The following is a 27728-nucleotide window of genomic DNA, read 5'->3' as shown; positions in this document are numbered from 1 at the left end:
GCAAACCTACATATTCGGTGACATGTTTATTTCCCAAGTCCCCCTGGAATGTAGACGCAGGGATCACAAATCCTTTGCAGGCCTCGTTCATGGTCAGGGCATGCTTGGGGGCACAAGCAGGAGGGCCAGATGCCACACCAAGCCATCTTTGACCCTGAATCCCTTAGGTCCTGACCAGGCCACTTAACCTCATGCCATCTGTTAGGGGGACAGTGCGTGGGAGGCCCTCTCGGGACCCAGTCGTAGCATTTAGGGTCCCGTTTCTCAGTGGCACCACCAAGAGCCCACAGATAGGTGGCCTGCCCAGGTGGCAGGGCTCTCTCGGCAGAGGGGACATGGGGACGCCTGACTCCAGGGCGTGAGCTCTGTGCCCAGGTGGGGACATGGCCTAGGGGGGCAGCGAGGGTCCCGTCCCCGTGCGTGCGCAGGTCGCAGTGGCCAGGAGGGCCAGGGTCCCGGCTGGTGGCCGGCCGCGCCTGCAGCTGCAGTTACCATGGCAACGAGCGCCTCGGCGATTGGTCCAGCGCGGCCGCAGCGCGCTCCCGGCCGCGGAGGCTCCCGCTCGTGGCCCCTCCCTCGGACGCCGCGCGAACCCGGAGACGCCCCCGCCCTGCGCCCTGCGCCGCCACCGAGGTGCCTGCGCCGAGGGTGCGTCCCCAGGAGGGGCCCCGGCACCGGCAGACGCCCCCGCCAGGCGACCACGGTGACTCCACGACCCCACCGGCTCCGGGGTGCCCTGTGAACCCCGCGCCCAGGAACCTGTCACCTGCTCCCACCGCCCCCGCCATCTCCGCCACCGCATCCCGCAGAGCATCCCGCGCCTCCCGGGCCCCCAGGGGACAGCGCGAGGGGACTTGGACTGTGACAGGATGGCTTGCAGGAGACGCTATTTGTGAGTACAGCGTGACAGGTTGACGCCCGGAGCCACCTGGAGTGGGGGAGGGGGAGGGGCTGTCCCCGCAGGGCTCTGGGCTGGTGGCCGCGACACCGGCTGTTACTCAGCACGTCTTGGTCTCACCGATCGATCCTGGGCTCTGCGACCAGCTGTCCCCTTCCCAGCCCGTCCCCAGGGTCCCCAGCCCCATGCTCCTGCGGTGGCTTCGGCGTCACCCGCCGCCTGCGTGGGAGGAAGCCCTGGTGCCCAGGGAGCCTGCCGCTGGCCCTGTGCCCTGCCTGGGGACCCGGATTGGCTGGGGCAGGGGCAGGGGCAGGGGTTGGTGCCCTCTGGGAACAGATGAAGGGCCACCCCTCCCCCAGCAGGGCAGCCTCGGTGTCCAGCGGTGGCATCCAGGTGTCCCAGGGGCTGGCAGCAGCGGCCTGTCGTCCGGGCCTTGGGCCAGCGGCAGAGGCCCTTCTGACCCGCCGGGCAGTGACATCACGGCTGATGTTTATGGTCACCCGGCCGCGGCTCCAGCCTGTCCTCCCAGGGACTGGGATGGCGGGATTCAAAGGCCACCTTCCCTGCAGCCCTGCGCTCTGCCCCGACATCCCGCCTCCTCCAGAGGCCTGAAGTCACAGGGACTGGCCTGGCCACCTGCCTGGGGCAGGCGGCTGTTGGAGGCCTGAGGGACCTTGCCGGGGGGTCACAGAGCAGCCGGGAGCCCCCCGGGTTGGATTCAGCCCCGTGAGGACGAGGGACAGGAGACCTGGGTCAAGGGGCGGTGCGTGGCTGGAGGGACAGCCAAGTCCCCTGCGCTCTGAGGCCATGTTTTATTTTCTCCTGGTTGCTTAAGCACACTCTATCTCATGCAGTGTGTGTTTACTGGGCCTGGATTTCGAGCCAAACTTAGTTTGCCAGGAATCAGCCCCCTCAGCTGCCAGCCCCCACACAGCGGGCTGCAGAATGGTTCCTTCCTTTGTCCTTCACACACCACCTGGAGAGATGGCAGCTTCTTTCTTTCTTTCTTTTTTAAAATTTTTTAGTTATGCCTTTATTTTTATGTGGTGCTGAGGATCGAACCCTTGTCCCGCCTGTGCTAGGCGAGCGCTGTACCACTGAGCCACAATCCCAGGCCTGGCAGCTTCTTTCTTTACATGGTTATTGTGCAGCATGTCTTTCAGGTTTGCTGAGCAATGTCCTTGATCTCTACACTCCATACTCAGACATTTCTCCGGGCCTCCCAAAAATGGGGGTTCCTTTAATTCCCTATTGCTCCACTATGCTCATGGAGGGACCACTCTGGCTGTTGCTTCTGGCCCATGTCAATGGTTGTGTTGCTGGGGGTTTCTTCCTCATTTTATTATATCCAGCCTCCTGAGTCCCTGATCTGCTTTGAATGTTCAGTTTTAAATGCCAGTATAGTCCCCTGCTTTTTTATGTTCCCCCACCTTCCTGAGAAGCTGCCTGTTTGCTTTCTTGGTTATACTTCACAGAGAAGCCAGGAAAGGGACCTGCTCTGTTCTGCCATCTTGAAAACCTGTGAAGTATTACCATCTTTGTGACATTAGTTTTTGCATTTATTTAGGCTGTCTTTAATTTCTTTCAACAGTGTTTTATAGTTTTCAATTTTCAAGGCTTGAACTTGTTTTATGAAATTTATTCCCAAGATTTTATTCTTTTCTATTCTATGTAGAATTTTATAATTTTTATTTTATATTATTCATTGTTTATATACACAAAGCCATTTTTTACATTGATATTGGATCTTACAACACTACTGAATTTATTTACTGCTCTAATAGTTTTTAACCTGGATTGTTTAGGATTTTCTATATACATCATTATGTCATCTACAAATAGAAGTATATTTGCATTAGTTAGAGCCTCTAATACATGTTATATAGAGGTTGAGAGGATAGACATTCTTGTTGTCATCCTAGAGAGAAAGCATTCTTTCACTTTATATTAGCCATGACATTTTGTAGACATGTTTTATGATATTAAGGAAGATAAAAAACAATTTATTCAATATTTTTATTATAAAAGCATATTTATTTTTGTCAAATGCTATTTCTATGTTGATAGATTGACCATGATCACGTGGGTCTTGTACTTTATCTTTTAAATATTGGGTATTTCATTGGCCAATATTCATAGGTTGAACCAACCTTGCAATTTCTAGGCTATAGCCCACTTGGTTGTGGATTACATATAATCCTTTTTATATGTTGTTGCATTCTGTTTGCTTATATTTTGTTTGGGAAACTTACATATAAATTCATACAGCATATTGGTCTCTAGTTTTTTGTGATTTCTTTGCTTGGTTTTGATATCAGAATAAAATCGCATCATGTAATAAATTGAATAGTATTCCCTCCCTTTCTATATTTTGAAGAGTTTGTGAAGGATTGGTTTTAATTCGTTTTTTATGGTTTGGTCAAATTAACCAGCAAATCCATTTGGGTGGATTCTAGGATTTTCCTTGTGTGATGACTTTTGACTACTGATCAATATCTTTCTTATTAGAGATGTATTCAGATTTTCTGTCTCTTCTTGATCCAGGTTTAACAGTTTTGTGTGCATGCCATTTAGATTATCTAATTAATTGACAAATAATTTTTCATAATATATCTTTATTATCCTTTTTATTTCTGTATCATCCAGTTGTATGTTGACTATATACTGTACCTGAATGCAATATATGTTAGAATATTTAGAATGAATACCTAAATGTTTTTCTAAACATAATTTTTCCATTACTGGGTGCCTTTTCCCTACCTCTCAAATTATCCCACAGTTTTTTAACTAAATAATTTACATTCTTGCTCAGTATACCTTTCTGAGTCTTTCCTGACTCTATGGGCTACATTTAAGTATACCTAACTCAGTTTACTATTTTCACAAGGCTTTATGCCAGGATGCAAACCTAAACTATGACCTTGTTGATATTTTGAGAGTTCTTTATCTTTTAATGTCCATTGATTTGGCTTTAGGTCTAGCAAGGAGTAGGTCTATAAAACATATTTAATGGATGAGTAGATGAATGAATAAGTGAGTGAATGAAAAAAGAAGTGAAGATTTAAAAAAGCACTCCAAGATTATCATAATAGTTTAAAGAATATCAAGAAAAAAATATTGGGAAGGAAGAGAATGATAAAATGTTTGTTACTTTTTGTTTCTTTAATACTATTACCTGAACTTCTTGGCTGTGACAGAGTTTGAATCAATCAACTTGGTCAGAGTTATTGTATAACTACTGTATTTATAATACAGGGTACCATCACAAAAATTAGAAAAGAGATTAGACTCTGCTACAGGATTATACTCCCTGGATTATACTCTGCTATGAAGGAAAGAGTGCCTTTTAATAATATACCATGGCTGGGCATGGTGGCACACATCTGTAATCCCAGTTACTCAGGAGGTAAAGAAAGGAGGACAGCAAGTTCAAGGGCAGCTGAGGCAACTTAGCAAGACCATGTCTCAAAATAAAATAAAAAGAGCTGAGAATGTAGCTCAGTGGTAAAATCATCATCATCATCATCATAATCATCATCATCATCATCATCATTTACTTGGACCAGAGTCAAATAAGTTAATTTGTAGACTTTCTTCCTTTGTAATGTTATTTGTGTCTTATTGTATCTTTTCTTATAGTTTCTGGGAAGGTTAATTTTGATGAGTTAATGGATGGAGTAAAAATTGTCACAGGTAAGAAATGAGTTGCTATAAATCCAAGATTTTAATTCTTATCACTAAACAATAATTATCTTGATTTCTGTATTCTCATCTTTTACTCTTGTTTGTATCTAATTGTTCAAAGTTTGAACTTGGATTTTACCCATATTTTTTAAATGCAGCTTTTAACAAAATAAACATTTTAACATTTTTTTTCATAATAATATTTTATTCTCTGCAGTAGTATATCTTTCCTACTATGTGCTTTTAAAAAATATCAATTCTAAATTAGCACAGTATATTATGAAATAAAGTTTTGATTTAAAATACATAGGTAATTTGATAATCTTAATAATAATAAGACCACTGACAAATTACAGAATTATTTCAATTATTTAAAATTTTCAAAATAAAATTATAAGCTTCATATATTATTATGTTGATGTATTTGATTAAATCATTATGAAGTAACCTAATTTTTGATAGGATTAGGGGAAGAAATCCTCTTTATTTAAATTCCATAAAGTAGTTAGTTGGACGGATCTTGTGCTTTTTTTCATTTAGAAGTTGATATTAACATTGAGTAATTACTGATGATTTTTTAAAAATGTCTTCTAGTCACTAACTCATGACTTCTTCATATATTTTATATTTGTCTTTCTAAATGAAGGTGAAGAAAATACCAGACAAATAAAAAATATTCTAGAAAGTGTGGGGATAGATCTCACAGAGTAGGAATGCACAGAGTTGGTGAAAAATCTACCTGTTGATGGTAAGCATTTCAAATAGCAGTATAGCCTTCAAAGTTTAGACCATATTTTTATTTATGGTAACTTTATTGACTCTCGTTTTGATAGCCATGGAAACAAATTACCCAAATAAGCCTTATGAAGCAGTCCTATCTGTGCCATGAAACTATTTTCACTTTTAAAAATCAAAATAACGCTTCCACTGATATGTGGAAGCAGATCCACAATAAATGTGCAGAGGGAGGTATAGAAGTTCAGAGGATTAGACAAAGGAGAATGAAGGGAAGGGAGGGGTGATATTAAAAGGAAAGTCAGTGGAATGAATCTGACATAACTTTCCTATGAAGATATAGGGTATTCACCACAGTGAATTCCACCATGTGTACATCCACAAGACTGGGATCCTGATTAGAATAAGATATAGTTCATGCATGTATAATTTTGTCAAAATAAACTCTACTTTCATGTATAACTAAAAAGAACTGATAAAAAGGAAAAAAATGTTTCCACATTAAAAAAATAAAATGAGACAAGGTAATAAAAAGGAATAGCATTGACTTGAATTTTCCCTCCTCAAGTGAATCACACTGCTTAGAATAAAAAGTTATTTTAGAAAATATCAGCCACTGGAGCAAGCAACCTGACAAAGCAATTCTTCCGCTGGGAGAATCTGAAGAGAAGTTACTCAACTGTATACAAAGCCTGGGATCAGGAGAGGCAAGTTTGAGGCCATCTACGACCTCCAGGGGGCAGTCGGTGCTTGTGTCTAGTGTCTAGTAGCAGCCAAGCGGTGACAGCAGAGCAAGAGCCAGGGGTGGGGTAAGCAGAGCCAGGCTTACCACTGATGTCCTTTTCCACCCAAGTGAAAGTGACTCCTCCTTCTTTGCTGCTTTCACTGAATCTCAGCAGGAAGGTGCCTGGGGGCTTGGTGCTCAGGATGGCCCGCTCCCGCTCCTTACTGATGAAGCCCATTATGTACCTGGAGCCAAAGAGGGGCAACCACATTGTTAGAGGGCATCCCCAGCCACTGGCTTACTGAGAGAGCACGCGTGACATGTTCGCATGGTGCCCTCTGCCAGGCAGGAGTTTCAACCTACCCTTCATTCCAAAGGGCCAAGATGTACTTCTTCACAAGGTCAATGATATTGTCTAGCCAGACCCAGAAGGAGAAGCCCTTGCCAGCCATGTTTTCCTAGGGAAAAGAATAATAGGAAAGCTAAGTCCACCACCATCCAGCCTTTTCCCTCTTGGAACACAGTATACCTCCAAAGTCCTTCCAGCCCATTTACCCTCCAGGAGGTCCCACTGGCTGCTGGAGGAAGAGTTCAGATCTCTAGGCTTCGCGTCCTCTACAACTACCTCCCAGATGAGCACTCCGCTCCCAAGAGGTGACCACAAGAATTTAACAAGATCACTTACTTTGCAAAATTTAGCCCATGTGATCTGACACCCTGAATAGTTCACACCAGGTCCTAAAGAAAAAAAAAAACAAGTAGAAAAGTTTCAGCTTTGTTCAAGATCTTATTTCTTAAAAACAGAAAGTACATATATTTGCCCCACAATGGGCCAGGAACCACTGGCTTTCACGTGTGTGAAGGTAGCCATTGTGTGTGCATGCCTCCGTACATGTTTTGCACAAACACACATGCAAACACATATGCCCATATCTGTCACCGGATTCCCACACCCGAGTTGCCCTTTAGCCCAGCAGAAGGTGGGTAAGTATCAAGCCCCTCTTCCTAGCCTGCTGTGGTGGTCTGGGGACCAGGCACACACTAACCAGCTCACGGCTAGGATTAGAAGGTTGCATTTTGTAGCAGCACAGGACAAAGCTACTTTTAACTTTGAGTCTAGATAACACAAAAAGTATTCTACTTAAATTTTTTTTTGAGGGGAGAAAACTTAAAACCTAGCCTGAGTTTATTGAAGAAATGGATGGGAAATGTCAAGCCTTTAGTTCCATCCTCTAACACACACTTAAGGTATCTTCTAAGGTCAGACAGGGTACTGCCCTGGAAGGGCGAAGAAGACAGCAACCAAGAGAAAAGAAATCTTCCTCCCACCTCATAAAAAATGATCACCAGGATGCAAACTTGCTCAGTGCCCTGACTTCCCAACCTGGCACCAGCAGGGTGCCTTGCTCAAGCCCCCAGGCCAGATTCCTGGTCTGAGGAGAGCAGCGGGGTGAATAGGCAAGATGTAGACCTAAGAGTTTCTCTGCCAGCGTGGTCAGCTGCTCGATGCTCAGGCCTCGCTTGGTGGTGGAGGAGAACTGCCAGCTCAGCACCTCAGCCACTTGATCCCAGGTTCCAATTGGGGGCTTGGTGAAAAAATTCACGTTCTATTGAAAATAACACATTTGCTCATTTAGATGAGAGGGTAGTGCTAATGACCTGCCTCAGGTACCAAGAAGTTACAAGAGAACGTGGTTTCCAAGAGGTTGGGACACTAACCTTCAGGTTGTTGGTCAGCATATTATACCACAGGATCGAGGCCCAGGCATTTGGCATCTGACAGATGTTAGAGATCACCACAACTGGCAAGGAGTGGGTCTGTGGAGTGTGTGGGGGATGAGTTAGGGAGGCAGAGGGGTTTTCACAGCTTCCAAAATCTCCATATTGCACAGGTTTGGAGTAAAAAAAAAAAAAAAAAAAAAAAAGCACACCTGCTGATAATTCTGGGCAAGAAGGAGGAAGACAATGACTCTCACTGAGTCAGTGCAACGCCCAGAGGGAAAGCATGCCAAACCCAGGCCCGGGGCTTGGCTGGGTCTGTACCAGTAACTTGTACAATCTGACAGCTCAAAGCCTGACTCAAGCCCCAGATCCCACCCTCCCCACTTTTTTTTTTTTTTAAGGAGGAAAGATGCATTTTTTTTTTTTTTTTGAGGAAAGATGCATTTTGACTCATGGTTTCATTTTATTTATTTATTTTTCTGTGGTGCTGAGGATCAAAGCCAGTGGTAGGCAAGCACACCACCACTGAGCTACAACCTCAGTCCCAGATTCCCCATTTATAAGACTTGGAAAAGACATTCTCCAAAATCCCAAGAATCTGCATTTTCCCATGAAACACAGCAGACTCAGAAATCAAAGCCTAGGATTCCTGCTTTTCCTAGTCTAATTCAATTTAAAGATCCAGAAGGCATGCAAAAGAATGCAAATGCCATGATTTTCTGCATACTCAAAACAGTGGCTGCTGGGGCTGGGATTGGTGGCACAGCACTTGCCTAGGACGTGCAAAGCCCTGGGTTTGATCCTCAGCACCACAGAAAAATAAATAGATAAAATAAAGATATTGTGTCCAACTACAACTTAAAAAAAAAAAAAAGTGGCTGCTAAGGATTTTGCCCAAACTTTCTACAGTTGACCCTAATCATTTCTAAATACAGTTTCTCATATCAAGCCTGCCAAAAGTCAAGTGTTCACATGTTTTCTGAGCATTCGAGCAAATTTTATTCTTGGATGGGACACCAAGAATCTTTTGGAGGAAAAAAACTAATAAATAAATATTGTACTTAGGAAACTGTGATCATTCCACCTTCTCTAGTAATAAAATCTCACTAGACCTTCTTGTCCTGAGTCACCCCTGCATGTAAGGCCACTCCAATTCTGCGGAACTTACCTCTAGGTCGATCTTGAGGCCTTGGTGATACACCTCAGTCTCAAAGGTGATCAGGTGCAGCTCCTCAGTCACAATCAGGGAGGCCTACAATAGCAAGAAAGACACTCCTCTTCAGAGAGAAGGGAACTTGGTATCAACAGCCACAGTCTTAGAAAGTGACACTCCACAGCCTTACTATGCAAAGAAGGGTGAGCCATAGGATGGTCACAGACAAATTGCCAAGGACACATACTGAGCACATGCTCTCTTTAATATGTGGACTCTCCGATGCTGACCTTCAACCTGACCTTTCACTTGGTTTTTATTATAATATCGTACAAATCCTACAGGTTACTTATAAAGGTGTAAGGCATAAAAAACAACAAAACAATGGACACTCCTGCCATTAGCCGTGACAGATGCCTGTCATCCCAGTGCTCAAAAGGCTGAGACAGAAGGATCACAAGTTCAAAGCCAGGCTTGTACGACTTAGGAAAAGGCAAAATAAAAACTAAAAAGGGATGGAGATGGAGCAAAGTGGTAGAGTGCTATAGGCTCAATCCCTACTTAAAAAAAGAACATCTGTGAATCTGCCGCCCAGTTTGTTGACTGGATTTTCTTTCTTCTCTTCTTCTGTTGTTGTTGTTGCTGTTGTGCTGGAGATCAACCCAGGGCCTCATGCCTCCTCTACCACTGAACTACATGAACTACACCCCAACCACCCAGTTTAAAAGACCATTACCACTGAAATTCTGCAGATGTTTTTCCTCTACTCCATTTCTTTCCATCTTCCTATAGAAATAACTGCCATTTTATTTTTGGATTTATCATTTCCTAGCTTTTCTTTACAGTTTATTTATTTCTCTAAACAATCCATATATTGTTTAGTTTGAGATGATTGTATACTTCAGACAGATGGAATCCCAATCTGTATTCTTCTTGGCTCACTTTTCACTCAATGTGAAATTTGTGTGGGCACCTGCAATTTATTCTTTTTCACGGTTATATAGTGTTCCATTATAGGACTACACCACAACTCAGTTTTCCATTATAATGTTAATGAGTACTTCTTTAATTTTAAGTTCTAAATTAAAATTAAGTAGCACTGATATTTTGTAAATGTCTCCTGTTACTCTAATGCAAAGATTTCTCTATTGTTGAATCCTGCGAATACCTGTGCTTGTTTATTGGGTATAGTTTTTTTGTTTTGTTTTGTAAGAGTCAGAATCTCACTATGTTACCTGGGTCGGCCTCAAACTCCAGGGCTCAAGTGATCTTCCTGTCCCAGGCTCCTGAAGAGCTGACACTTTAGGTGCATATGCCTAGCTATGTTCCTTTATTATAATGGCAAAATATTTTCAAAAGTGACTAACAATATTTACTCCCACCAGCAGAACAGCAACCTTATTTTTTTGTTTGTTTGTTTTTGTCTTTGGTACTGGAGATTGAACCCAGGGGTACTCTGCCACTGAGCTATATCCCGAGTCTTTTTTATCTTTCGCTTTTAGACAGGGTATCACTAAGTTGCTGAGGCTGGCCTCAAACTTATCATCCTCTTGCCTCAGTCTCCCAAATTGCTGGGACAACAAGCGTGTGCCACAACACCCAGCAGCACCTAATTTATTTATTTTTAAATATTTAGTTTTTAGTTGAACACAATATATTTATTTATTTATTTTTGGTGGGGCTGAGGATCCAACCCAGGGCCTTAAGTGCTCTGCCACTGAGCCACAACCCCAGCCCCATCAGCAATCTTATTTTTAACAAGAGTTAGTCAGAAATAGAATTACAATTTTTTTTTCCTTTTTGGTGCGAGTCCTCAAGTTTGCTAAATATATGCTTTATCCTTAAGGAACATCCCCAGTCCTTTGAATTTATTTTTAAAATACTCCTTTTCTGATTATGGAGGTAGTATATTCAGTTTAATATGCAAATATAACAGATAATATAAAATAACCTTGTCTATTAACATCATCACTAATATATAAGCTCTGTGGGTATATATGTCTCCAGAAGTTTTACTTTTGAAACAGGCTCCTTAAGTTGCCCAGGGTTGTCTATACTCCTGGACTGAAGCAATAAATCCTGCTTTGGCCTCCTAAGTAGCTGGAGCTATATACATGGGCAACCATGCCTGGCTTCAGAAGTTTTAAACATATGTGAATACATGTAAAATTGTGTAATGCATTTTTTTTTTTTTTTTTTTGGTACTGGGGATTGAACTCAGGGGCTCTCTACCATTGAGCCACATCCCCAGCCCTATTTTGTATTTTATTTAGAGACAGGGTTCCACTGAGTTTAGCATCTAGTTTTTGCTGAGGCTGGCTATGAACTTACCATCCTCCTGCCTCAGTCTCCCAAGCTGCTGGGATTACAGGCATATACCACCACACCTGGCCAGTGTATTTTTTAAAAATGCACTACTCAAATTATTTTACATCTTGCTTTTCTTTTTCTTTTTTGACTGCTAGGGATCAAACCCAGGGCCTCATACTTGCTAAGCAAGTGCTCCACCAATGAGCTACAGCCCCAGCCCCAGTTTTGTTCTTAAAAACATTTGATACAGGGCTGGGGATGTGGCTCAAGCAGTAGCGCGCTCGCCTGGCATGCGTGCGGCCCGGGTTCGATCCTCAGCACCACATACAAACAAAGATGTTGTGTCCGCCAATAACTAAAAGAAATAAATATTAAAAAAAAAAATTCTCTCTCTCTCTCTCTCTCTCTCTCTCTCTCTCTCTCTCTCCCCTCTCTCTTTAAAAAAAAATAAATAAAAAACATTTGATACATTTACACCCTTTATTCCATCTCATTTGGAAAAACAGGTCAGTAAAAATGGAGCCAGCTGGCAAAAGATGGAAGGGAATTTGGAAAGCCCCAAGCAAGGTGGAAAGCGTCCCTCCTACCAAGTGGGTGTGGATAGCAACTCAGCAGGGGACTTTCCACTTCTCCTAAATGAGGAGCTAACTCCCCAGACAGTTCTCTGGCTCCAAGCCAGAGAACTCCACTGCATAGGGCCTTCTGAACACCTCAGGGTGGCCCACAGTGACTTTTCTGAAGTAACAGCTTAAAGCCTCTAATTCTGGGCAATAAGAGGACTCTCTTTCTCTCCCTCAAAAGAACCCCACCTCATTGGCTTTCATACCCAACAACTTACATCACAATTGGCGCGGCCCCCATTTCCACATCTTTGCTCTCTGAGGGTCTGTAAAAAAAGAAAAAGTCATATGAAGCTGTCCCAGACCTTCCCTTGGCCAGAGGCCCTATGTGAAGAGGGGTTCGGGCTCCTCTGACATACCAAGTGCTTGAATTCGGCAGAGAGGCTGCCATTGTTGGACTCTTCCATGTTCATCTCTTTTGTGTTTGTGCCCAGAATGTTAAACTTCCGGGATCTGAATCACAGGAGAAAAACCAACCACAAGGGTGACTGAGTGGCCAGAGGATAATGTTAGATTAAACAAAACAAAAGGAAGCTTGTAGGCTTAACTTACCCTCTGAGAGCTGCAACGTCCCCAGAGTCTCTGTTAAGAACACAGATTAAGATTGGTGAGAGGACAGGCATTTCTTCAAAGATCCTACTCTGTATTATTTACATGGATGGTGCTCCTGGGAAATTCTTCAATTTAGTTACATTTTAGATGTGAAACATAAATCCCTGTACATGCTTAAGTAATAGACACTCCAGGGGAATCCTGGTCTTTACATTCATCAGAACATAGCATGCCCACAAACCAAGAGTCTAGAGGTGAGGACATGATCTACTTATAATTCTATTCTAGGCTGGACTTATATTTTTCTATAAGATTCAGCTGAACATGAGTAAGAAAGCACATGACCTTAATTGCTGCAAGCAACCATGTAGCTACCCAGAAGGGAAATTTGGAGGGCAAGAGATGGTTAATAATGGCAGAGGAGAGAGACAGATCTTGGATCCTTGAGGACTTCTATGAGTCACTGATCTCACCATCATTGGGAACTTGCCCAAACTCTGCATTTCCAGTTATACTGGGTTGCAAATATCCTAACTTAAGCCACGCTGGATTTTCTATAAAGGTCTGCTATTTCCTGTAACTCAGAGCAAGCACCTTCTTTGAGACAGCTGAAAATATTCTTCCAGTGTGATCACTCTATTTTAAAATTCTGTTGTTGAATATATCATTTTTAAAATATTGATTTTTTAGTTGTAGTTGAACACATACCTTTATTTTATTTATTCATTTTTATGTAGTGCTAGGATCAAACCCAGGGCCTCACATGTGTGAGTTGAATGCTCTTCTGCTGAGCCACAACCCCAGCCTGAATATATCATTTTTTATATAGTCACATTTCTTAGTCCCCCTGCCCCCTTTTTTTTTAATTGGGAACCATTTTAAAAGTTCTTCTCTATTGTTATATATTTACCTACATATACAGAATTAATAATAGGTACTGTTTGTTAAATAGAACATTTTATGTGTGTTTATAAGAGAAAACTGATTAATTTTAAACCATTCATAAGACTTCTTTCCATACATCACATCTTATTTCTTTGTTTATTTGTTGTACTCCTGACAATTAAACCCAGGATCTCAAGCATGCTAAATAAGTGTTAAGCTACATTTCCAGCCACCACACATCACATTTTAAAACATAACAGTTCGCATGATCAGAAAGTTCCCCCTCATGCCTAACTTATGCTTATGTATTTATTCATTTATTTTTTTATTTGCAGTACTGGGGTTGAATTTGGGGGCGCTCTACCAATGAGCTACATGCCTAGTCCTTTTCTTTTTTCTTTTCTAATTAATTTTTTAGTTGTACACAATACCTTTATTTTGTTTATTTATTTTTATATGGTGCTGAGGATCAAACCCAGGGCCTCGCATGTTCTCTACCGCTGAGTCATAATCCCAGCCACCTAGCCCTTTTCTTATTTTTTATTTTGAGACAAGGTCTTGCTAAGTTGCCTAGGCTCGTCTTGAACTTGCAATCCTCCTGAGTTGCTGGAATTACAGGTGTGCACCTGTACATGTATGTATATATGTATGTATGTATATAACACACATATATATGTATATGTATGTACGTGTATAGATATGTATATATATTCCTTTTTAGTATTACTATTTTGTTGTATAATTGGCAACCAATAAACTCTGCTGTTTAAAATGTGCAATTTTTTTTAGTTATAATTGGGCACAATACCTTTATTTAATTTTTTTTTATGTGGTGCTGAGGATTGAACCCAGCACCTCGAACATGCTAGGTGAGCACTCTACCGCTGAACCACAACCCCAGGCCCTAAAATGTGCAATTTGATCAGGTTAATTTATGGATATATATACTATGTCCAACTGTAAAACCATCAGCACAATCATGGAATGTATCAATCACCCTCAAGGTTTTCCTATGACCATTTGTAATCCATTTCCCAGGCCTACACTCTACTCTGCCCTTGGCCAACCACTGTTTTCTGTCACAACAGATCATTTACATTTTTAGAACATATATATTTTTATATCTCTTTTGGGGGGTCTGGTTTCTTTCTACTCCGCATAATTATCTTGAGATTTATTCATGTGTTACAGCTATCAATCAAGCTTTGCTTTTTGTTGGTGAGTATATTCTGTGGATACAGTACAAATCATTTATTCAAGCTTTGCTTTTTGTTGGTGAGTATATTCTGTGGATACAGTACAAATCATTTATTCATTCACCTGCTAATAGACACTTGTGTATATTTGCTTTCATTTTTCTTGGGTTAATACCTAGGAATGAAAGGACTGCATCATATGGCAGACGAAGGTTTCACTTTTTAGGAAACTGCCAAACATTCTTCCAAAGGGGTTGTGCCATTTTCCCATTACATATTTATTTACCTATATTCTCAAGATACCCTTATTAAATTCTAAATATGTTAGAATCTATTCATACAGACTGTTAAAAGTAAAATTTGAACCAGGTGCAGTGGCACATGCCTGTAATCCCAGTGGCTCTGAAGGCTGAGGCAGGAGGATTGCAAGTTCAAAAGCCAGCCTCAACAATAGTGAGGCACTAAGCAACTCAGTAAGACCTTGTCTCTAAATAAATACAAAATAGAGATGGGGATGTGGCTCAGTGGTCAAGTGCCCCTGAGTTTAATCCTCAGTAAAACATAAAATTTAAACTTCCCAATTGAATCCTTAATATAAAAATCCCCCAAAACCACCTGCTGAATAATCCATCTTCTCTTCACTAAGGTGAAATTTCATTTTTAAACATACTAATTCCCATATAAACTAGACGTCTATTTCTAGATTTCAGATTTTGTTTCAATGATCAATCAACTTATTTCTGTCCTAGTTAACACACTAAATTAGTAACTGGAACTTTGTGTCACATTTTAATATCTAGGAGGGCAGCTTCTCATACCACTCCCTCTCCCAGGTGTTTTTAATTAAAAAAAAAAATTTAAGGTGGATATGGTGGCTCATGTCTGTAATCCCAGAGACAGGAGGCTGAGGCAGCAGGATTACAAATTAGAGTCCAATCTCAGCAACTTAGCAAGGCCCTATCTCAAAATAAAAAAATAAAAAGGGCTTAAAAAAAATAGAATAGTGGTTGCCAGAAACTAAAGGGAAGGGGAAATGAGGGGAAGTTGTTCAATTGGTATGGAGTTTCAGTTTTGCAAGATGAAAAAGCTCTAAAGACCTATTGCACAACAATGTGAAATACTTAACAAAGCTGAATTGTATACTAAGACATGATTATTATGGTAAACTTTACAATAAGTATTATATTTAATACTAATTATAAATCTTTTTATTTAAAAAATAAATTGCTATCTTTTTCATAAATAAATTTGTTTACTTTTTCAGCTACAGTAAGAAGATAAAGAAATCTTTTTCAGCTAAGATAATAGAAAAACACATTATGGATTTTCAAGAACCCTATTCATATTTTGGTTGTTCCTATATTAACTAGGAAGAATCAACAACTATATAGTAAAATCAGGAATATGACTTTTCTCACTTTTTTAAAAAAAATTAGAGTATTATAGTTATACATATAGTTGGGTTTATCTCATCACTTTTTTTTAAATGTTTATTTTTTAGTTTTTTAGGTGAACACAATATCTTTATTTTTTATTTTTTTATGTGGTTCTGAGGGTTGAACCCAGTGCCTCACACATGCCAGGCAAGCACACTACCACTTGAGCCACATCCCAAGCCCCTATCTCATCACTTTTGAAACCATCATTTCCTCACTAAAATTTCAGCTTTCTTCAAATAGATCATAAATATTTCTGTTAATTTATCATAATATATTTTTAACTTCTGTTGTTTATTGTGATATCATGTTTCTATTAAAAAGCTAAAACAAGGTTAGTTATTCATTATTGCATATTTATTATACCTACACCTTTGTCAATTTCCTTGATTTCATTAATAATTACTTTCCAGTTTATTCTCATGAAATTTCCTGATAATTATATTACCTAATAAAAACAAGTATACATTTTTTTCTAATCTCTTCAAAGGATAAGTATATTTTAGATTTTGAAAATATTGTCATTATATGGTATTTTTTTTTTTTTTTGGTGGAGAGGTTGCTAGAAATTGAGCCCAGAGCCTTTTACATTCTAGGGAAGCACTCTACCACTGAAGTATATCCCAAGGCCCAGGAACATTTTTTTAAATCCATTCTTTTCATATACTATCCATTTGGCATATATGTATAAGTTACATTTATAAATAAATACTAAATAAAGAAAAAGAGGGACTGATGGTCACAGCAGCTATCCCAACTCAAGTCTAAACCACCAGCATTGTTCTGGCATGAAAAAAATATACTATAAGGCTTCTGGAAACATTTGTTCACAAAACAAAGATTTCTGAACAGAGATAGTCTCTACCATCAAACTATATCTTTCAAAGTTCTCACTTCTCTGTTCCTCATTTGAAAAAAAAAAAAAAAGGAGCAGGGCTGGGCTCAGTAGCAGAGTGCTTGCTTACTTGTGTGAGGCCCTGGGTTCTATCCTTAGTACTTCATAAAAAAATAAACAAATAAAATGAAGGCATGTTGTCCATCTACAACTACAATTTTTTTTTCTAAAAAAGAACTATGTTTAGGAATACTTACTTGTCAATGCACACTTTAATCTTAAACTGATAATTCAACTCAGGGAATTTGACCAGCAACCTATTAAAAAAAATAAATAATTATTTTTTTTAAAAAAGTCAGTATGCTCCCCCACCTCAAACCTCCAGTTTAGATAATGTAAAGTTCATAATTCCTCATTTCTAAGAGGTAAAGAAGTCATAATCCCAAATTCATCCTCCAGGCAAGGCCATCTTTGATCTTTAGCTGAACATTACCCACTTTGGCCAAAAGGTATAGATAAAAAGCCTAAGAACTAAGGACTTGGTCAAAGTTATAGAAGTTTCACAAAAGGATAATAAAAAACATTTAGTGAAAAATATCACAGGAACATGCTCTGTAGCTGGTATTATTTTTATTAAACTTGTAACTCAATACCAAGCTGAAGGTGATTCATATCTGTGATCCCAGTGACTCAGGAGGCTGAAGCAGGAGGATCACAAGTTCAAGGCCAGCCTAGGCAACTTAGTGAGATCCTTTCTTAAAATAAAAAATAAAAAAGGGCTGAGGATGTAATTTACTGGAGAATGCCCCTGGGTTCAATCCCAAGTACTACACACACACACACACACACACACACACACCATGCTGGCAAATTTCATACCCACAACATCACTGCCTGTGAGGCCTGAAAAAAACAACCCTGAAAGCAGGTGCAGTGCTGGTGCCTATAGTTCCAGCTACCCAGGCCAAGGTGGGAGAACTACTTGACTCCAGGATGTGGAGACCAGCCCAGGCAATACGGTGAGAGCCCATGTCAGGACAAAACAAAACAAAACACCAACTCTGACTCTAAAGGTATCCTTCAACAAAACTTCCACCCAAGCAGAAATGCCATGGCCTACCTGACTTTAGTGGTGAACTGGACACCAGTCTTGATGACTAGCGGCCGGTCAGGATGCATGGGCATGCAGGGCTGCCGTTCAACCACAAAGGCACTGAAAGGGAAAAGGTCAGCTTGTCACATACTACTGTGGTAACAAGTCTTTTTTCTGATCCTCTGAAGTCAGTTAATCTCTCACCTCAGGACATTTTTTTGGGGGCGAGGGGATGAGAGAAGGTGACAAAGATTTTAAGTTACCTTTTCATTAAGTTTCTGAACAGCTCCACGATTCTCTCCTCCAGCATTGGCCGGTGCTGTACAATGGGGTCCCCTTTGTAGGAAACCTTTTGCTGCAACTCCTCCAGTTTCTTGATTTGCTGGCGGGTCTGAAGTTGGGATTCTGCTAATGAGGTGATCCTGCCAGTAAAATAGGAAAGTTTCCAGTTACCTGGTAAATAGACACAGGTGGGAATGGGAAAGAGAAAGGGAGGGGCATACCATAGGTATAAATACCACTAAGAAAGCCCCTCAAATAACAAAGGGGAATTTTCTTCTATTGTGATAAAACATACATGGCATAAAATAGACAATTTTTAACCATTTTAAGAATATAGTTCAGTGACATTAAGAAAAAGGAATTTATTTGCTTTTTTTTTTTTTAATAATCCCTTCCTAAAATTTCGAATTTCAAAGATGGGATTGGACATAAAGGAAGAAATGTTAAAACTTGCAGCATTAGGAGACACTGGTGGAGTCATCACTGGAACATGAAAGCATTAGACTCCGATTCGGTGGATATGAACTATAAAGATTGGCACTCACTTTAATCATCCTAACTTGTCCATATGTCAAAATGTGAAACTGGGAACTAAAGGAGAATAGACAGCCTAAGAAGACTTGGATTTAAGCCAAGCTTACTCCTGTGCAGGTTTGGACAAGCCTCTTCACCAGGGTAGGTCTGGTGCAGGAAGGAAAGGGGTCGATGTGCATGATTCCCACAAGCCCTTTCAATGTCAACTCTCAACAGATATTATGCTTCAAAATGTTAATAACATGCACAGAGAAAAAAATGAGCAGAGAGCCCTGTGGTGGTGCACACCTGTAATATCTGCAAATCAGGAGGCTGAGGCAGGTAGATCACAACTTTGAGGTCAGCCTCAGCAACTTAGTGAGGCCCTAAATAACACAGAGAAACTGACTCAAAATTTAAAAATTAAGGGGCCAGGGTTGTAGATCAGTGACAGGCATGAGGCACTGGGTTGGATCCCCAGGACCACATAAAAATAACAAATACAAAAATAAAGTTAAAAATTTTTTTTTAAATAAAAAGAACTGGAGAAGTAGCTCAGTGGTAAAGTACTGCTGGGTTTAATTCCTAGTACCCAAAAAGAGATTGTACTAACTTTGTGGGCCTATGGTTATGACCATAATTCAATTCAGTTTCTAAAAGGAAAAGAAAAGTTTCTCTTCCAACTGTTACCAGTTTTCCAGACGATCCAGGCAGATGTTAGGAGGGCCTCCAATGCAAGCAATCTGTTGCCGCCTCTTCCAGTCAGCCAGCTCTTCGTCAGTAAGCGTTTTCTGCACATACTCCATTGCTGACAAAAGCCCCGCCAGTTCACTCACGATGCTCTGGTTGGAAACCAAAACAAAGTCAGAAAACATTTCCCCACACTGTCTCTAACCACATTCTTTAGTCAGTTCCAGAGAAGGAACTTATTAGAAACCAGTTCTGCCACAAGACATGCAAGGCACCAGGGAAGCTGTCCAAGGCGCTTACTCTCCGCATCTGGTCCAGCGCTGTGAGCATCTGCTCCAGCTGCTGCATCTTCTGCCTGGTCACGGACTGGTTGTTTCCATTCAGATCCTGCATGTCTGTAGGCAAAGGAAAGACCCCTTGACCAGAGGGAATACTCTCAGCCTTCAAAATAAGGCTTCGGAGCCATGTGCAGTGGTGCCCGCCTACAGTCCCAGCTATTCAGGAGACTGAGAGGTAGGAGGATTGCAAATTCAAGGCCAGACTCAGCAACTTATAGCAAGGTCCCATCTCAAAACACAGACAATAAAAGAGGTACCATTAAGCAGCAGGAGTCCCTCACCTCCCACCATAAAGTCTAACAGAGTTAAGACAAACAAAGTCTTTAAACTCACTTTCTATGGGAGATTTTAACGTCTCTAATATTCACTTGCCTCCTTGACTCTTGAGGGTTTTATAGTTGAAATCAAAGTCATCCTGGAGATTCTCTACCACTTTCATTTTCTGTTCTAGATCCTGTTTAAAATAAATCAAAAACAGAAGTAAAATTTAAAAAAGGTTTCCTTGGGAAAAAAAAAATTCTGAGAAAGAAAATGTGCATGTAAGACCCACTCTCGATATCCCCAATCCAAGCTTCTCAGCCAGGACCTACTTTACCTGTACTCGCTTTCGAACATCCTGAAGGTGCTGCTCCAGCATCTGCTGCTTTTCTGTCACCACAGCAGCTGTGGGATGGCTGGCCTGGCCCCCTTGCTGCCAAATAGTGGGTAAGCACACATATGAACATAGGGGAAGGAACACCCCCATCTGGCCTCCATCCCTCCCTACTACCCTTCCTTGCTATCCCCTGCCACTAGGAGAGGAGAGGAAACAGAGGCAGCGGAACTGTGGGCAGGGTGCCAAGGAATCCCTCATGTTTTACCTGTGTCACTGGCTTTTTACCAACAGATCATTCTATATACCCACTCTGGATTGAACTAGGAGTCCACATGTTGAACTAAGACATGGTCCCTGCCCTCAAACAGTTCATGGGTAAGGATATAAAGAAATTTCAGAACAGGCTGGGGTGTAGCTCAGTGGTAGATTATATGCTTGGCATGCTGGGTTCAATTTCCAGCACTACAAAAATAAATAAATTCAGAATACCTGATGATAGCAGATGTCAATCTACTGAAACATAGTGTGCAAACATTTCTGTGGAATAAAAGCACCATCCTGCCCTAAGGATGAAATTCCGTATCAACGGATGTGCTCTCAGGGGAGAAGGAGAGGCTAGTACCTTGAAAAGATCAATTAGTCCATAACATTTTAGGATTTGCTAGGTTTTGTGAAAGAGCAGTAATAAAAGATCTTGGACAGAAAAGACCATGTAAAAGCCAGAGATCAAGATAGTGTGATAGTGGCCCAAGGACAGAGATGGCAATAAATGGGGCAGATCTGAGAGTCCAGGAAAGATGTTATCTACCCAGGATTTCAAGCTAGAAACCCTTAGGCATCTGATTTCTCCCTGATTTCACACTGACTCATCAACCCTCCTGGTCCATTCCCTGCTATCTCTCAAACCGACCTTGAGTATCAAGGCTCAGTTCAAGCCCCAACTGCTGTTCTCTTTGCTTCTAAACTCTCTTACTTCCAATCTGTTCTCTACCTTTCTACCAGAAGTCTCCAAAATAGGTCTGAACATGCCAGTTTAAAAACTCCCTCCCTTTCCCATGCCTAGCCAAGCAAAGATAATACAAACTTCTTAGAAATCTTGGGAGGGCAACCCCTGCCCCTAGTTACTCTCCCAGGGGTGGTAATGACTCATTTATTGGTAAGATTGAGAGAAAGACTCTCTCTGTCCAGAGACATGTCAAAGAGCCCAGTCCTGGAGCTTCTGCCTGCCTCTCTCACTGTTGCCTGCCTCAGCTTGCTTGGGGCAGGAGCAGGTCCTGGTTTCTAGAGGTCTCCTTCTTTGTATTCAGCAGGTATCAGTCCATGGTCTCTTAAGCTTTGTAACCCCCTTCTCTCCACCCCAAGTTCTAACTCGGGCAACAGGTGTTAGAAAGACCCTGTGGTTACCAGTTTAAGCCATGCTTTCCAGTCTAGTTCTACCAGAAATATAGCTATTTTCATTTGCATTTGGCTCCCATGTCCTAGTTCTCTATTGGTGCTGTCTTAAAGGGAGCAGAACCCAAAACACAAAGATATTGCAAACAATCTGATAACAACTTAACTTGCCCTCTCCATGACTCAGTGACCCCTAACCAGCCAGACTGCGGCAACCACCCATTCTTCTCTGTGTACAGTGTGCTCCCACACTTCACCTCCTGCACATACTGTCCACTCAGCCTGGTGTGCACCTCTGCCCAAGTACCCGTTAACTTGTTCACCTTCACTTTCAATTCAAAGGTTCACTCTCCTGTGAAATCCTCTACAACTTCCTTGGACAAAATGACTCACATCCTCTTCTGTATTTTTCTCACTTTGAGTATTTGTGCATAATCTAACTAGCTTCAGAGCCCCTAAGTAGCAGGGATTACTTTTTTTTTTTTTTTTTTTTTTTTTGGTACCAGGGACTGAACCCAGGGATACTTAACTAGTAAGCCATATCCCCAGCCCTTTTTAAAAAATTTTGAGATGGGGGTATCACAAGCTGCTTAGGGCCTTGGTAAGTGGCTGAGGTTGGCTTTGAACTTGCGATCCTGCCTCATCCTCTGGAGTTGCTGGTATTAGAGGCATGCACCACTGCACCCAGCAAATTGTATCTTCTATTTCTTTGTGCTTTTACCTATGCTGGGCATTTAAGAATGTGCCACATGATATAAATGGAGAAAAAAAGAATGAAGCCTGGACTGAGGCCACAAATATCCAACTTATAGCTCTCTATCAGAGACTGTGAATGTTTTCTCTTAGGGCCAGATGATGAATGTTTTTTGCCTTCTGGGCCACATAGTCTCTGCTTCAAATACTCAGTTGTGCTACTGTGGCATGAAAACAGCCACAAATAATTCATAAATGAATAAATGTGGCTGGGTTCCAAAAACTTCATTTATAAAAATAAGCCATATGCAGCAGCACTGCCATGCCTACAATCACAGCCACTTGGGAGGCTGAGGTAGGAAGACTACTTGAACCCAGGAGTTGGCACCAGCCCGAACAACCTGGCAAGACCCTGTGTCTTGGAGATGTGGGGAAGAGGCTAGATTTGGGCCTTTGACAGTTTTCAGACCCTGGGTCCTACAGGACTAAGAATATTCTTTTGCTTTCCTACCTCCCATGATAAAGTTAGAGCCTCAAATTGACTTAAACCAAAATGTTTTTTTTTTTTTTTTTTTTATCTTGGGGAACAGGATGAAGACATGAAGGTTCTCATAATACATAATACACACAGGCAAGTGCCTCTTAGCCTCTCAGGTTGCAGGTATGGAACAGTGAGTGTTATCAGTGTTAGCTTCTCTTTCACCCACATCTGAGTATAACAGTTTTCTGTGAAAGTTCTTTAGTGGGTTCCCATTTCTCACAGTAGTGGTGATATTGGTGATGTTGATTAATAGCAGCAGCAAAAGGCAGTTAACACTTACTTCACACTTCTGTGCCAGATACTATTCCAAGCATTTTACATGTATGAAGTAATTTAATTCTATGATGTAGGCACACTGTCGTTCTCTTTAGAGGAAGAGTGAGTAAGTAGTTTTCTTAAGATGCACAGTAAGTGGTAAAGCAGTAGGATTCAAACTCAGGGAGTTTGGCCTTTGAGATGAACTGCTCTTCCAAAGCCCAGTTACTAGGTGTGACTAATTAAAAACACTTTCATGTGGTCCCTGAGTCACTTAGGTCCCCTCACCCAGCCAGATACTGAACTTGCTACCCTGCTCCCAAGAACATATGTGTTTATGTTTCCATCTCTGAACACGATCTTCTTTGAGCCCAGTGCTCTCTCATCATCTGTCAGAGTTAGTTTTAAGGTTCAGCTCAAACACAGCCTCCTCTTTCTGTGATGCTTTCCCCACAGTCTAGGTTGACTTAGATGATCTTTCTTTTATCACCTTAATAAATTGTTCTATTAAAAAAAAAATGCCTGGAAGGGTGGCCCAGCCACTCAGGAGGCTGAGGCAAGAGGATCATAAGTTTGAGGCTAGCCTCAGCAACTTTGCAAAGACCTAAGCACATTAGTGAGACCCTGTTTCAAAATATATTATATAAAAAAGGCTGGGGATGTGGCTCAGTGGTTAAGCACCGCCGGGTTCAAATCCCAGTACAAAAAAAAAAAAATATCATGGTGTTGGCTTTTTTGGCAGGATGGGTGGTATAACGCTTTTAATGTATTTTTCAGTGTATTTTTATGGATACTCTATTTTAAATGTTTTTCCTTTGTTCCGAAATAGTTAATATTGCTTGTGCAATTGTTTGATTTTCTGTTTCTCCCAATCTGATGCTGTTTCTTCCTGGGTCTCACCTGGGCTGCAGTGGCTGCAGTCTGGAGGAGGCGGGACTCTTCCCACAGGCACCTGGCCACTATTCGAGCGATCTCCATTGACTTCTCAAGATACCTACTCTGTATGTAGGAGAGAAAGACAATGAAAAGCTGCAGCAGACTTTGGAAATGTGGACTGAATTTTGTTAACTTACAACTAATTTCTATATAAACTGAGGAAAGCCTTATATGTACTACTTGAAACAACAGCTGAAGGCCTCAAAGCCTGGCAGAAATCAGTGGGGAAGATGGGAAAAGAGAAGAAGAAAGGTGGTTACAATGATAACAGACAGCATATGAGCCTGGGTCTTTGGATAGTATGTTACCCTGGTCTTACAGGGAGGTACCTGATTTTGTCTAGGAGTATTAACTTTCTGGCCAAACTTTTTTTTTTTTTTGTACTAGGGACTGAACCCAGGAGCACTTTACCACTGAGCAAATCTCTAGCCCTTATTTTTTTTTTATTTTGAGACAGGGTCTTGCTAAATTGCTGAGGCTGGCTTCAAACTTGCAATCCTTTACCTCCAGAGCTGCTGGGATTACAGGAGTGTGCCATCATGCCCAGCCAATTTCTAGTCAAACTTTTTTTTTTGGTACTATGGTTTGAACTCAGGGGCACTCAATCACTGAGCCATATCTCCAACCCTATTTTGTATTTTTTTATTTAGAGACAGGGTCTCACTGACTTGCATTTGCTAAGGCTGGCTTTGAACTCATGATCCTCCTGTCTCAACCTCCCGAGCTGCTAGGATTACAGGTGTGCGCCACAGAACCTGGCTCTGATCAAACTTTTAACAATTAAAATAAGAATCGCTGGGCACCGTGGCACATGCCTGCACCCCCAGCTGCTGGGGTGTCTGAGATGGGAGAATCGAGAGTTCAAAGCCAGCCTCAGCAACAATGAGGTGCTAAGCAACTCAGTGAGACCCTATCTCTAAACAAAATACAAAATAGGGCTGGAGGTGTGGCTCAATGGTCAAGTGCCCCTGAGTTCAATCCCTGGTACCCCAAAAAAGTAAATAAATAAAAGTAAGAGTTTCCCAGTGGGGGCTGGGGTGGTGGCTCAGTGGTAGAGTGCTTGCCTAGCATGTGTGAGGCACTGGGTTCGATTCTCATCACTGCATATAAACAAATAAAGTAAAGGTCCACTGACAACTTTTAAAAAAAATTGTCTGGTGCAGTGGCATATATCATATAATTTCAATGACTCAGGCAGCTGAGACAGGAGGATATCAAGTTGGAGGCCAGCTTGGGCAATCTAGTGAGACCTTTAGCAACTTTGCAAGACCCTGTCTCAAACCTCTTGTGAGGGATAGGTGTTACTAGCCTGCTAACATAATATGATTAACATTACAACAATCACTTTATTACTTCAACTGTGACATGAGAAGTCAATTTCTGGTAATGATGCTTAAGGGTAAGCATGCAGAAAATTGAGAAAGGGCTAATTCTTTCTCCTTTGATAGGCTCTCATTATTTAACCAAATAAGGAAAGAAGTTCTTCCAGGAAAGAAGCTAACACCCTACTCTGTGGATCCACCGTCTCCTGTACATTTTCCCATCGCACCTGAAGGAACTGCTTGATTCTTCGCAGATTGTGCTGATAGAGAACATTGGACTCTTGTAGGAAGCGGCTGTATTGCTGGTCAATCTCACCCAACAGATTATGAAACACCAATGTGGCATGAGATTCTTTGCTGGCAGCATATGCCCTAAGAAACACAATAAGAATAATTCTGAAACCTGCGCGTGCGCACGCGCGCGCACACACACACACACACACACACACACACACACACTCAGAAATCACCATGAGGAGAGATTAAAAAAGGTAAACCTGATGCTATAACCCAGTTATCATTTTCCATTTTCCTTGCTCAGAAACAACATAATTATTAACAATTATTCCACATATTATTGCCCCTCTCATAGTATATATATATAATATTTGAGCAAATTGGACAGATATGTGGTTTTGCTTTAAATTCTCATCAACTCTGTGATCAGATGATTAGTACAAATAAGCACTTATTAATATAATAAGCAATGGCCTATCTCCAGCATCTCTGAATCACATCTTCGCCCCTCACCAAATCAGGTATGTATTCTGAAAAAAATAGGTCATATTAATAGAGGCCTGAGTTAAATCAAAATTAATAGATGGACCTAAACATGTTAAAGAAAATAGTTGTTATTATCTCCTATATGAATGGAATCTATTTCTCTTACCCAGTGTCTCTTTCCTATAATCATGTGTTGACTCAAATTTCTTTTTTTTTTTGAGAGAGAGAATTTTTTTGTAATATTTATTGTTTAGTTTTCGTCGGACACAACATCTCTATTTGTATGTGGTGCTGAGGATCGAACCCGGGTCGCACGCATGCCAGGCGAGCACGCTACCGCTTGAGCCACATCCCCAGCCCTCAAATTTCTATCTGTAATGGAATTCTCAAAATATTTCTACTACATCACTGGAGTATAGGAATACTTTTGGATCTCAAGTAAATAAGATCCAAATGAACCTTCAACACATCTATCACCAAGCAGTCTGAGTTTTGTTTTTTTTTTAATATCTATTTTTTAGTTTTAGGTTGATACAATATCTTTATTCTATTTTTATGTGGTAGGTGAGGATCAAACCCAGTGCCTCATGCAGGCTAGGCAAGCGCACTACTACTTGAGTCGCATCACCAGCCCTTTTTTGTATTTTATTTAGAGACAGGGTCCCACTGAGTTGCTTAGCGCCTTGCTAAATTGTTGAGTCTGTTTTTGAACTTGTGATCCTCCTGCCTCAGCCTCCTGAGTTGCTGGGATTCTAGGCGTGCACCACCACACCCAGCAGGACTTACCAGTCTTGACTCTCGATCCAAGGTGCAAGAAACTGCCGGAGCTCCATTGGGAAGCTGTCACTGTACAGCTGATGAAGCTGCTCCAGGTACCGTGTGTCTAGCTGCTGCAGCTGATTCCACTGGGCCATCCTGCTGAAATCAGGGGGGGGTCCCAACTGTAAACCAAAGTGTTCATATGGTCACCACAAGCCCCAGTGGACGTAAATAATCTGAAAATACCCCATCTACCCAACACAGGTATCAGGTCTATGATTGGGGATAAAAGACGCATTGGGAAGAATCCTACATATTTTTCCCAGTTTAGAACATTAGAACAGTAGATACATATTCACAATCTTTGTCTCTGGAACATCAGAGTGTGTGTGTGTGTGTGTGTGTGTGTGTGTGTGTGTGTGTGTGTTACTTACTAGGGATTTAATCCAGGGGTGCTCTACCTCTGAGCTACATCCCCAGTCCTGTTTTTTATTTTATTTTGAGACAAGTTCTGACCAAGTTCTGACCAATTTGTTGAGGCTGGCCTCAAACTTGTGATTCTCCTGCCTCAGCCTCCTGAGTAGCTGAGATTATAGGTATGTACCACCAACATAGCTTTTTTTCAGAAGATAACAAGTAGACATGATGCCAAGTTTTAGAATCCATTATCTACTAGAAATATGTGTAGTTGAAAAATCACTTAAGTACAAGATTTCTATTTCCTCGTTTATAATATGAAGATCACATTTCCTACCCCTCAGGGCCAATGAGATAATATTTCTAAAGTTCCCAGCTCCATGCACAGCACACAACAGATATTTAGCAAATGTCATTTTCTTTATTTCC

General features: G+C 41.3%; 1 protein-coding gene across 1 annotated transcript; it reads right to left on the bottom strand.

Moving 5' to 3' along the window:
• Positions 1 to 488: 488 nt before the first annotated feature.
• On the bottom strand, positions 489 to 27038 carry LOC308636363 (signal transducer and activator of transcription 3-like; the record flags this gene model as incomplete). Its single annotated transcript, XM_081271778.1, has 20 exons — positions 26910 to 27038; positions 25628 to 25772; positions 24043 to 24141; positions 20262 to 20357; positions 20039 to 20120; positions 19629 to 19723; positions 19329 to 19480; positions 18107 to 18265; positions 17871 to 17963; positions 17008 to 17067; positions 12399 to 12428; positions 12206 to 12299; positions 12065 to 12112; positions 8932 to 9015; positions 7761 to 7859; positions 7513 to 7648; positions 6727 to 6779; positions 6405 to 6499; positions 6048 to 6286; positions 489 to 928 (listed from the first exon to the last, which is right to left on the bottom strand). The coding sequence occupies exons 1-20, from the start codon at positions 27035 to 27037 to the stop codon at positions 489 to 491; spliced, it is 2427 nt and encodes an 808-aa protein (XP_081127904.1). The 5' UTR covers position 27038.
• Between the last annotated feature and the right edge of the window lie 690 nt (positions 27039 to 27728).

The sequence above is a fragment of the Spermophilus citellus genome (assembly GCF_964194105.1).
Source record: "Spermophilus citellus genome assembly, chromosome: 17".
NCBI lineage: Eukaryota > Metazoa > Chordata > Mammalia > Rodentia > Sciuridae > Spermophilus > Spermophilus citellus.
Note: the sequence above shows the minus strand (reverse complement) of the source record. Positions and strands in the feature narration are given on the sequence as shown.